The sequence below is a fragment of the Emydura macquarii genome, unplaced genomic scaffold, assembly GCF_026122565.2.
Source record: "Emydura macquarii macquarii isolate MOO-44397 ecotype Brisbane River unplaced genomic scaffold, CSIRO-AGI_Emac_v2 contig_705, whole genome shotgun sequence".
Lineage (NCBI taxonomy): Eukaryota > Metazoa > Chordata > Testudines > Chelidae > Emydura > Emydura macquarii.
Genome location: NW_027130842.1, coordinates 16,366,131 through 16,378,767, shown reverse-complemented (window position 1 = coordinate 16,378,767; position 12,637 = coordinate 16,366,131). Strand labels below are relative to the sequence as shown.

The following is a 12,637-nucleotide window of genomic DNA, read 5'->3' as shown; positions in this document are numbered from 1 at the left end:
GCTTTGTTGTTGCTGCTATTCCCAGGAAACTGACATCAGGATGCTGAGAACAAAATAAAATGCTTTAAACTAATACATTTTTAAAAAATCCCTTGTGACATAGAAAATAGGTTAGCGGACCTTACCCCAGGTTGGGGTAATGCAACATCCATTTCTACATTAACAGGATTGACAACTGAACACTGAGTGGCCAAAATTCTGCAAGACTCTTTTTGCCTCTTCCACAGCACCACCACACCGTAAAGTAAGCCCAGGGTTCGAACTCAGGCTCAAGTGTAACCCCCCTTTAGGCTATGCGCAAATCATGCTGATTCACACCTCAGACCCAGGTCCCAGGAAGCTCCAGGGGTGGAGGGTCCAAGCCTGAGTCAAACCAGGACCCAGGGTTCAAGCCCTATTGCTTTGCAGTATAGATGCAGCCTCACTGGACTTATTCTCTGAGAGGCTATCAAAAGTATCCCACAATCCTGCAGGCTGACTTTCTTTGTCCTCTGGACAGTCAAATGTTCCCACACTGCACCATGAACAAAGGGCCAGAGTGGCCACATTTTGGAAGGGCGCTAAGATGTCTGGGATATGGGCTTGGGCCTGCATAATGCGCAAGACACTGGAGCCCTAGGTTGGGACCCAGGATTCAACAGTTCCTAACATGCAGCTACAAATGACTGTAGATGCTCAAGCCTTAAGTCAACGAACCCAGGGTCTGCTAGCTCGAGTTCTAACCCAGGCTTTACACTGCAGCGTGTACACAGTCTTAGACCTTAAAACCTGCAATTGTGCGAATATCTTTCAAAAAGTTTTAAAATAAAAATATTTAAAGACTGATTAAAAAAACTGGGACATGTGCATCCTTACACTAAGTTTATTTTTCCTCCTATATTTAAAACCACAAAGGCCATGACATAGCTGCATGGGAATATTAACATATGACAAGATGCAAGGCCAAATCCTGCTCCCAGTTATACCACTATCAATTTGGCATATCTGGAGTAAATAGAATTGCACCAATTACAGATATATTCCAATGACTCCACTAGAGTTACACCAGTGCAAATTTGGCATAAAGGGCAACAAACTGTGACTCACTGAATGCTGAAGGGCTGAACCCCAATAGTTCCTTTTAAGCATAGATGGAGAGGGGAAGAGATCTTTCAAAAGAAGGGGAGAAGGGAATTCTGTGATACACTAACTCTTGAAAACAACAGTGTTGTACAGTGTAATTGATTGTACTTGACTTCACATCTTAGACAGAAAAAAGGAACATAGGGGAGATTGCAAGGCTCAGAAGATTATGGAGTAATACAATCTTCCAGCTCTAGGTTGTTAGTTTAAAGCTGGTCCCTAAATCAGTAGCAACTGATGGCCATTCAGCAGCCAATGTAAAATTAGCTTCTAATTTCACTCTGGTTCCTAACGAACTGGTACTGCAATACTACCAGAACTGGAACCTTTGATGAGTTGGCAGTGTGATGCCAAAGACTGAACCATTTCCGTTCCTAGAGATAGTCTTAGGTCAGGGCTGCAGTACAATGGTAGGGCACTCTGGCGCAGCATGCACAGTCACTCCTATTCCGTCGATAAGAGATCTCATCTGATAAGATCATTAAATGCACAAGAAAATACCATCAACTTAAAAGACTTCGGGTATATCTACACTACAAGCACTATAGTGGCACAGCTGCAGCACTGCAGCGACACTGCTGTAGCATTTGTAGTGCAGACACTTGCTACAGTGATGCAAGGGGTACTTCCATCATTATAGTAAATCTACTCCCTTAAGAGGCAGTAGGTTGGTCAACAGAAGAATTCTTCCGTTGACCTAGTGGTGTCTACACCAGCACTTAGGGTGGCTTAATGATGTCTTTTGGGGGTCAACACCCTGAGCGACAGAGTTAGGTCAACCTAAGCTTTAGGTGTAGAACAGGCCTTAAGGTTGAGAAAGGCAATAAGTATCCTGGAAACTCATGAGTCAGTTGGATGCAAACACCACACCAGAGACACATGGCTACATCACGTGTTGTCAGTTATCCTCCGACAACTTATCTTTCTCTATCTGTGAAGTGTTAATGCTGAATTTGTGACGCACCTCCACATCAACCACCCACGCTGCACATTTAAGTGGAAGGACAAAGTCGTATGTGTGTGGGGGGGAAGAAGGGGAAGAATTCCTGTTCAAATAAACTTTTACAACCTTAACTTTGCCCCAATATTCAATATGTTAGAGATTAGAGTATTATTTTTCCCAGTTTGCTCATCATTACTTGTTAAGTGGTAATTTCATGGCAGCTGCACGAGTATTTCCACGCTGTGGGCCCCCTGCCTCAGAAGATTCACTCTCCTTATAGCCAATGTAAGATGGTGACGTTGATTTTGGGTCATCCCAGTCATCATCCCAATCGTCGTCATCAGCAGCCGCTGAAGGAGGAGAAGGGTAAAGGGAGTTTTAAAAAAAATAAATTAAAAAAGAAAAAAAAACTTTGCTAAGCCAAAGAATGTCCTGCAATATTCAAAAGAAAAAATTAAGAACTAATTCAGCCCAGTTTTTTTTGGCTACTCATTTAAAATGTATCCCAAAAAAACACCTAGACATCTAAATAAAATACAATACAAATCTATTAAATAGATTGCCTTAATGCACTAATATTTTCTTTAATTGGATACTTAATTAATTGACACTGTCCCAGTTAACATGCCTGAAATACAAAACCTTCTCTTTGTCTAGGCTTCCAGTGTTAAAAAGACTAGAAAGTTCTTTGAAATGCTGGCTGCTTAAAAATAGGAGGGCTGTATTACTGGCCACACCCTGGAAGAAAAGGAAAAACACAGATTTAAAGTTGTATGTTGCCCACAAAGATCCAGCTATGAGAGCTGAACAACATGTCTGCGATTCTGCTCTTTACTCATGTAGGACTAGAAGGGACCTCAATACGTCGTTTTATCTGGTCCCTTGCACTGAGGCAGGAGTAAGTATTATCTAAACCATCCCTGACAGGTGTTTGTCCAACTGTTTTTTAAAAACCTCCCATGACAGATTCTACAACCTCCCATGGTAATTTGTTCCAGTGTTTAACTACCTTACAGTTAGGAAGTTCTTCCTAATGTCTAACCTAAATCTCCCTTGCTGCAATTGAAACCCATTACTTCTTGTGCTGTCCTCAGTGGACAAAGAATATTTTATTACCCTCCTCTTTAGAGCAACCTTTTCTATGCTTGAAGATTAGTATCACCTCCGCCTGCCCTCAGTCTTCTCTTCTCCAGACTAAACAAACCCAATTTTTTCAATCTTTCCTTGTAGATCATGATTTCTAGACCTTTGTTCATTTTCGTTGCTCTCTGCTGGAGATTCTCCAATTTGTCCACCTCATTCCGAAAGTATGGTGCCCAGAACTAGACACACTATTCTAGCTGAGGCCTTATGGTTGAGTAGAGTGGAAGAATTACTTTTCGTGTCTTGATTACATCACTGCTGCTAATACATCCCAGATGTTCACTTTTTTTGCAACAGTATTACATTGTTAACTCATATTTAGTTTGTGATCCACTATAACTCCCATATCCTTTTCTCCAGTACTCCCTCCTGGACAGTCATTTCCCATTTTGTATCTGTGCAATTGATTATTCTTTCCTATATATAATACTTTGTTTTCTCCTTATTGAATTTCATCCTATTTATTACATCCTATCCATTTCTCCAGTTTGTCAAGATCATTTTGAATTCTACTACTGTCCTCCAAAGCACTTTCAACCTCTCCCAGCTTGGTATCATCTGCAAACTTTGTAAGCGTATTCTCCATGCCGTTATCTAAATCATTTATTAAATATTGAATAGAACCAGAACCAGAACAGATCCCTGTGGAGACCCCTCTTTCCCATATGACCTTCCAGCTTGACTGGGAAGCACTGATGACTATTCTCCGAGTAGTTTTTCAACCAGTTGTGCACCCACCTTATTATAGGTTCTAAGCTATACTTCCCAGTTTACTTAGGAGAAGGTCATGTGAGACAGTATCAAAAGCCTTATTAAAGTCAAGATATGTCACATTCACTGCTTCCCCCCCCATCCACAAGGCTGGTTACCCTGTCAAAGAAGGATATTAGGTTGGTTTGACATGATTTGTTCTTGACAAATCCATGTTGACTGTTATCACCTTATCTTCTTCCAGATGCTTACAAATGCATTGTTTGATTTGCTCCATTATCTTTCTGGGTACCAAAAGTTAAATTGACTGGTCTATAATTTCCTGTGTCATCCTTATTCCCATTTTTATAGATAGATACTATATTTGCCCTTTTCCAGTCCTCCAGAATCTCTCCTGTCCTCCACAAGTTCTCAATATAATTGCTAATGGCTCAGAGGTCTCTTCAGCCAGGTCCTTAAGTATTCTAGAATGTATTTGAACTTAAAGATTATGGCTGACAAAGATATCTAACCTGTGTAAGTAATTCTTAACTTGTTCTTTCTCTATTTTAGCCTCAGATCCTTCCTCATTTACACTGATGTTCATTATGTTAGTGGTTCAATCACTGCTAACCTTTCTGGTTAAAACAGAATTAAAAAAAAGCTATTTAGCACTTTGGCCATTGCTGCATTTTCTGTAATGGTCTTTCCCTCCTCATTGAGTAACGCGCCTACGCTGTCCTACTATGTGAATGTTAGCTATGTTTATAAACTTTTTATAGTATAGAAAAGGGACTGTACTATACAGCTAATCCTCATGTATATCACCACTCTAGTCCAGATTATTTAGAGACTGAACAAATCTTTTATGTGAGCATTTAGCTGACCTGGCCCTTGATAGGCCTGCGGATGCCCAAATTGTGCTGCTCCCTCCCAGTTGTTTGAAGTAGTGTTTTTCTGCCCAGCTGCACTTTCAGGTTTGGTTGCCCAGCTGTCACCAGAAGTTGCATTGTCCACGTTTCCAGATTTCCAGTTTGACCAGGGGTCATGGGCACTGTTGACCTACAACGTATAAATAAAAAGGAGAAAAATAATTTTAAAAAAGGAGGAACTGCTGAAGAAACAAGGAGAAATGCATCCTAAATCTTCACCATCACTTGGAGAGACCAAAATCCCTTTAAAAAAAAGAAAAGAAAAGAAAAGAAAAGGCTAGAACTTTTCCATGCTCAGTACTTAGCTGTGACTTCCCAAGCCAATCAAGGCAAATCTCAGATGCTCATATGGTCCTCACCTGCAGTATAAGTACCTAGATGGATTATAATTAATTTTCCACTGCTGTGACATTGAGACATCACTGAAAGCAGTATTGCTTTAACCGCTCAAAGGTAAATCAGTAAATTACTGGTTCCAGCAATTTTCTATAGCACTCTTATTATCCACAGCAGTTATCTTCAGTTGCCCTGAAAGTATGTGCAGATCAAAGAAAAATCCAAGACTTGACATTTTTATATGAGGTTTATTGCACCAATTCCTGAATGAGTGTTTGCTACCTTTATTTCAGTGAGTTAGTTTTACTAACACTATAATCACAAATATTAAAAGCTAAATAAAATTTTCCTATGTGTTTTGTGCTTTGAGAAAACACGTAAATGTTGACTTATGTGCAAAGAAGAACTCTCGCCAGAGATATTACATTTAAAGGGCAAAAGACAACCTGACAGTCAGTTATGTTTATTTTCTGACAAAGAGAAGAACAAGACAATTCAGAATTCGGGTAGAAATCCTTGTGTTTTGCATAGATTCTGGAAAGTAGTGAATGCAACCAACCGTTCTGTCACAGAGTAACATCCCAATTGGGCAACCCCTAGCAATGAATTTCTACCATACTATAATACTGACTACCTACAGCATTTGCTAGGGTAGGTTTCATTAAGATCTCCATTACAAAACACTGTCAACTTCTCCTGGCCACCTCCACCCTTTGCACAGTTTTCCACATGATCATAAATTTATATGTAAACACACACGTGCACTTTTTGTCAGCGGACATTTTCCATGCTTGATCATATCTTAAAAGCAAATTTCTTTTACTGCAAAGTCTCAGCAAAATCTGCTTCATTATTTGAGTTATGAGAGATTGAAATATTTTATCTCAAGCATGGAAAGAATACAAAATACTATTTTGTGCACAAATATCTCTTTAGAAGTTGAAACTTTTCAGACATCTAATCCTGAGGATTTATGTGCAGGCCAGTTTGAAGATGCAGTCTGGAAGGATTTTAAAAACTTGTGAAGTTGTGATGAATGACAGCCTCATACTAGTTAGCATGCTATTTTTCATTTGAGAGTTCAAATGTTGACTCCAATAGCTGCATTGGTGGGGTGGCCGGGGAATTCACAGCAGGTAGGAGGATGGAGTGAATGCATATGAATGGGTATGTTAATTGTTTAAATTCTCCAACTGCAACCATACTGCACCCTCAAGGAGTGATAACTAAAAATGACAGGTGGTATGATATGGGAAGTAGATCCTCCCCACTTTTCTTTTCTTTTTTTTTTTTTTTTGGACAGTTTTAAGTCTATGTTTATCCATGACTATATCAATGCTCTATGCTTATCTGGGTCTTTGACAAGAGAAAAAGGTTTGTGTAGCTGAACAGAAAACTTGTTAAAATAACTACTTTTCTATGTTTTAATCCTCAAACGTCACCCGTGGAGGAAATCAACTCTAAGGAAATCCCAAAACATAAAAAAAAAAAAAAGTTACTACTATGGACAATATTAATAAAAATAGCAGAAATACCAAGTCTTGCTAGTGCAAACAGATACAGGGAAAAAGGTATGACTATCATAACTGTGAATTTTAAATCACATGGACTGCAGCCAGCCTGCAGCCATGGAGTCCTTTTAGACTCCTCCGTCTTACCGAATGCCAAAATAGTCACGTTAATAAAAACAGCTCACTTTCAAGATTGCACCCCATCCTATCCAACACCAGGCTGGCGAAGGTGGTAATCCACACATTCATGACATGCCAACTCCATTACTGCAACTTGGATGTCTAAATGAAGTCACACTTCCTAAAGCTCCAGCTAGCACAAAATGCAGTTAGTTGACCATCTACTTAGAGCATAGGTTGCTGTTAACACCTCAATCCAGTGCTCTAGGCTCCGCACTGACTCCATCAATTAATGCACACAGTCCAGTTAAAGGGCTCTGGCTTTGACATTCAAACCCTCCATGAGAAATGCAGATAGTTATAGTATCTGGGATGTCACCTCTTTCCACCAGCACCTCCCGCCAGAACAAAGAAACTGTCTATCAACACAGGGAGGCTTACAAGTCCAGGAGAGTGAAAGGAACTGGACCTAGACTGTGGAATTCATTCCCACAACAGCAAAGAACGATCATGGACCTCACCACTTTCAGGACAATGTGGAACTCAATTCTTTGCTTTAGCTTTCCCTCAAAATGTCTTCACATACACAAACCCTGCCTAGATTAGGGAACCTTTGCAATACTTTGGAGGTGCTCAGAACCTATGAGAATGGGGGCCGTGCAAGTGTCTTCTTTACACAGAGGTACACGCACTTAACTAAGTAGGCTGTACGCTAATGAAATTTCTGCAAATGTTGGATGGTAAAACCAGTTCTCAAATCAGTCGGGATCAATTATCATACAGGGAACCAGCTAAGAATCTACCCAGGGGGAAAAATGTGCCTCCTAGGAGGATGACTGGATACTTGTGATGGAAGGCCTTTGAGCTAGAAAGAGTGCCATCTATTTGGCTCCATGCCAGGCCAGCATCATGCAGAGTGATAGATCTGGGGCTCTGATCTGACACATTGTTGTTCTGATTCATATTAAGGGAAATCATTTGTAATTTGTGGAATCTGAATTTGTTATTTGGTTATTTGGTACATGTTTAGGCAGGCAAAGAGACACACAGTCAGGGTCACAGTGGAGCGCCTGAGATGCTGACTAAAAGGGAGCGTACATACTAGGAGCAATGATTTGGGAAAGCCAGCCTCCAGGACAGTATGTATGCAGCCCCTAGGAAAGGACTGCTTGCATAATTCTCATTTACTTGTACACTGCTCAGCTAGTTGACAGTGCTCAGCTCAGTGGTGGGAAGACTGACAGAAGGGAGAGCAAAGAATCCAGGGAGTGGGTAGCACAGGAAATCTAACCTCTGGTGCAGAACATTGGAGAAACAAATATATTATATTGAGTGGCCTGCTAAAAAGAATGAGGGTCAAGAGGGTCATCTGCACACTGTCAAGAGAGACCAGTGCGGGTAGATCCAAAAAGCCATACATTCAGAGGGATAGAAAAAAGTAAGAATGCAGGAGGAAAAAGCAGAGTTGCCTCCTGTGAGGGAATAGGACAGGCTACTGAGATTCTGAGCCCTTGTTCCAGGCTACAGTTTTCCTCCTGAGAGCTTCCTTCCTTTATTTATTTATTTAATGGAAGAAAGATAGATGTGGCTGAGTATACTTCCTTTCAGCATAAGCAGGAAAAATGACTGATGGGATGGGAAGGGAATTGGGCTAGTCCAGCACAGGACAGAATGAATGCCTTTTTTATCTTCTGGTCTACTCCCACTTCCTTGTTCATGAAGTTATATAGATTCATGTAATCGTGAAGATGAAAAGAAAAATTGTGTGGGGGAAAGGGATCAAGTATTTTTACATGGTAATAAAGGATGGGGGGGGAGGGTTGAGGGGGAGGATTGTTTTGTTTTTTACCTGTCTTGTAAGATGAGTTGAAGGAGGTGACTGGTTAAGGTTTTCCACATTACCAGTCTGAGTGACAGGTGCCAAAGAGTCTACCTTAAAATAAGAAGTGCTCAGTGAACAAGAAGAACAAAAGCAGGGGGGCCGAGGAGAATGCATGGCAGCTTTTGGTACAATGTAGCAAACTCACTTCTGCAGTGAGGCAGATCAGTGCAATGCATGCCACATACCTCACAGCATCATAAACATGCATGGCATGCAAGGCAAAACACTTTTATACAAGGCTGGTGGGATTGTCACTGCTGCCAGAGTCTAAGCATTCTTGATGAACCTAGCAAAGTTCCAGACCACAGTGGCATGTTACAGAAAACAAAAAAGCAAGCGTAAAACCCCACAACAAAAGCATGCAAGAAGCATAAGCTGTTAAATATTCATTGTTTTAGAAATAAGTCCAGTTAAGTTTACAGTCTTGTAACCATTTTGTGATTGTCCCATTTCAACATGTAGGACAATGAATCTACCTGCTACAAACAGATTCACAATCTATATTCCATAACTATCATCATTTATGAATGCTGAATTTTTCATTTCGTGAAGCAAACTTCTGTTATACGCTGTGCTAAGAATTGCCACTTTTTTTTTTAGAACTTAAATTAATATACCAAAGTATCATTGGTGGTTCTGCTTTCAGAGGTCATATATACCAATTTGGACCAAGTTACAAAGGATTCTGAAAAAAGAGCATCTTTTGTATACCAGACTGGAATATTTCATTTTCTGAAGAAATATTTCATGAACTTCTGTCTGCACTACCCCCTACAATTATTTATTAAGTTGTGTGATCTTGTAATAACTCACTTAGTGCATATGCAAAGGAGACAAACTTTAGGTTCTTTTTAGAATTTTCTGATTTTTGAACAATTACAATTTCAACCCTTAATGCTACATTATCTTATAAGACTATGTTTATGTTATGTTAGTTATGCACATCAAAATTTTTTAACATAAAATTGTATGTATGAAGTCTTTATGCACTCACATTTATGCAACGTTAAGCTTGAGCTTTAAGCTTGAGTGAAGGTAGCAAAATTTAGTACAGTTCATAAGATATAGTCCCTATAATTATGTTAACTCTTCCACACTGTACATCCCCCTGTCTATTTTGCAGTACACAGTCAGTCAAAAAGAACATTTCAGGATATTGGTTTAACAAACTACTACACATTGGCAATAAACATGGATTAACATTACTGTAGGACTCTTCACTCTGCCATACTGCACATATGCAATATTTTCTAAGGGGGGAGGGAATAGTGGTGTTGTGAAGTGTGTGAATTACTGCATTATGCCCTAATCCTACAACTGCTCAACATGGGCACTCTTGCACGTGAACTTAGCAATGTGTAGGATCGAGGGTATTGTGGTTATTTTCTGAAGTGCATACCATGAAATGTATAGTATCTACATAAGTATCTGGGAAAATCAAAAGTTTAAAATGACAGTACATGGAAAAAACCCTAAACGTAACCACAGCACCACCCACATAGTATATGCAACATGGTAAAGCCTCTACAACTACGTTAAATTTATTCTGAGGATTTCTTAACTTCTCCATTATTCATTTATCAACCTTTACACTAAACACAGAAGGGCACTCAGCTGGTGTTCTCATGGCTCCATTGCCTTCAATTTTCACCAACTAAGGATCTGCCCCAAAACCTTTTTGGATGAAATTTGTGTTTATTTTTCACAGGGGCTAAGAAGGAATGTCTTTTTACGATAAGGGGAGAAGGATGAAAAGAGGAAGGGCTCCAGAAATCCTGAGAGCAGTGATTCCCAACCTGTGGCCCAGGGGCCAAAAGTGGCCTGTGGCGTTTTTCACAGTGACCCATGGCTCCCCTCCTGCTGGCTGAAGAAGGGAGCCACTGCCTAAGGACCCAGGTGGAGCATGTTTCCACGGGGGAAAAAAGACTGGTGCAGGCTCCTTGCTGCAGCCAAGGGGATGGGAGATCAGTGCTTCCCTCCCCGACTGTAGCAGGCAGCACGGCAAAGCACTCTGCCTGGGTCCCTAGCCGCTGGGGTCCCTGCTGGAGCCAGAGAGAGGGAAGCACTGATCTCCCATCCCCCTGGCAGCAGAAGGGAGCCACTGCCTAGTGATCCAGGTGGCGCGCACAGGGCTACGGGATGCTTGCGGTTTCCCTGCTGCAGCCAGGGATACGGGAGATCAGCAAGGACTCCTTCCGTCTGGCTGCAGTTGGGCGGGGGGTTGCTGGCAGAGACTGGTGTCCCTTCAGGGTTGTGAAAATTATATCTGTGGCCCTCGAGCCAAAAAGGTTGGGAACCACTGCCTTAGACTATCCAGGCAATAAATGAATTTCATCAGAAAGTATCAATGCAGAATTCTCTGATGTACATTGAGACATAAAAGAGTATCTAGGAGTAACTGTGTACTGGTATCATTCCTAGACGAACTGCAGAGTACAGATAAGGTACATTTCATACAGACAACTGGCATTCTATGGGACTAACAGTAGGACTCCAGCAGCTCAGCTGACCTCTCCACATGAACATGCAAAGGAGTCCAAGTGCTGTGGCACTGCTTCCCTCATCCCCAAGGAGAGTTCAGATGCTGGCCAAATCCTTCCTTCCACCATATGGACAGAGCAGGCTCCCCCTGCTACAGACCTCTCAGCCTCTAACATGCAATAGGTAATTTACTCCAAATTTGAACAAATTAGCAATTTTTATTCCCAGGCAAATCATCAAATTGTGAATTTCTGTGCTTGCACGCACGCACGCACCTCTCTCAGACTTTAATCACTCAGACTGCTAATCACTTTCAAAGATACAAAATCTTTTTCTAAATTTGCCTTGATTCACAAATGAGGCCAGTTGTCATGCCAGGTTTGAGTTATGTTATACGAGTAACAGATTTCCTATTGTTAAAAAAAAATTATAAATCTATTTCCCTCCACCTCCACATCCCCTTCCCACACACTCATAACTCAAAACCAGACAACTTTATTTAGCTCAAACTTTCTTTGAACAATGCATGGAAAGATTTGTTCCAAGACAAAAATTTTGAAGACACAGTGACTGCTTGGAGATACTGATGGAGAATGGAAGAATGTTTTAGATTTTAGCATTTACTTCTGCAAAACACTAATTATTTTGATAGAACTTTGTCAAATGAAGCCTAGAAATTTTGTAACAGATACAAAATTTCCAGGTCACAAGAAGCTGAACTTGCAGGATTCATATTTTAATCAGGAACTAAAGAGAGCCTCAATCATTTCTGGACAGAAATAATTTTGCCCCGATCAGAGAAGTAGTGTCAAGAAAACGGAAGCAAAACTCATCTAAAAGCACACCTTATCTAAATACTCCTCATTACCAACATACAGCTGAATACTTGATACTGTAAAATCACTGCCACAGTTTTCTCCTCTACCCCAGTTGGTGATCAGCTTATGCCTGAAATACAAGGAAGGGCAGCCTTTAAGTTTTAACCTGCCGTAGCTAGTGAACTTATAAATCTTATTCATACTATGTATTTCTAGCTTTTATTTCAAGATAAAATCCTGCTTCCCCTTAAAAATATTCCAAAGGAAAAACATTCCATAATTATTTTTTGTCCTTTTTTGGGGTCTTTTTAAAAAAAGATGTATAACATAAGTCCCTGGAGTTGCTATTGTATGTGGAAACATACACCTGATGGCCTCCTTTTTTCAGTAGCCACACATACTACGATCTATCATGCATATAGAGAATTTACAGATGCATTTATTGGTTTTAACAAGGTAGGCCATATCTACTGTTATGAGCAAACAAACCAATAAATACATATCTTGCTAGGGATGTCATACTGGTTTGGGCCAACTTTTTTGTAATGTAGTTAATATGCATATACAGTAGTCTCATTTCAAAGTTAAGTATCTCATTGGGGTTTCTTCCCAAAATACAAAAAGCAAATAGAACAATCATTTGTTTACATTCTTTAAAA

The 12,637-nt window shown here is 40.3% G+C and overlaps 1 protein-coding gene across 1 annotated transcript in view; it reads right to left on the bottom strand.

Moving 5' to 3' along the window:
- The window catches only part of SNX9 (sorting nexin 9), a 93,681-nt gene that overhangs the window by 31,615 nt on the left and 49,429 nt on the right, over window positions 1-12,637 (bottom strand). The window contains exons 5-6 of the mRNA XM_067542478.1: window positions 4,786-4,960; window positions 2,262-2,415 (exon numbers count right to left, since the gene is read on the bottom strand). Of these exons, the coding sequence (XP_067398579.1) occupies window positions 2,262-2,415; window positions 4,786-4,960 (329 nt within the window). The remainder of the gene's footprint in view (window positions 1-2,261; window positions 2,416-4,785; window positions 4,961-12,637) is intronic.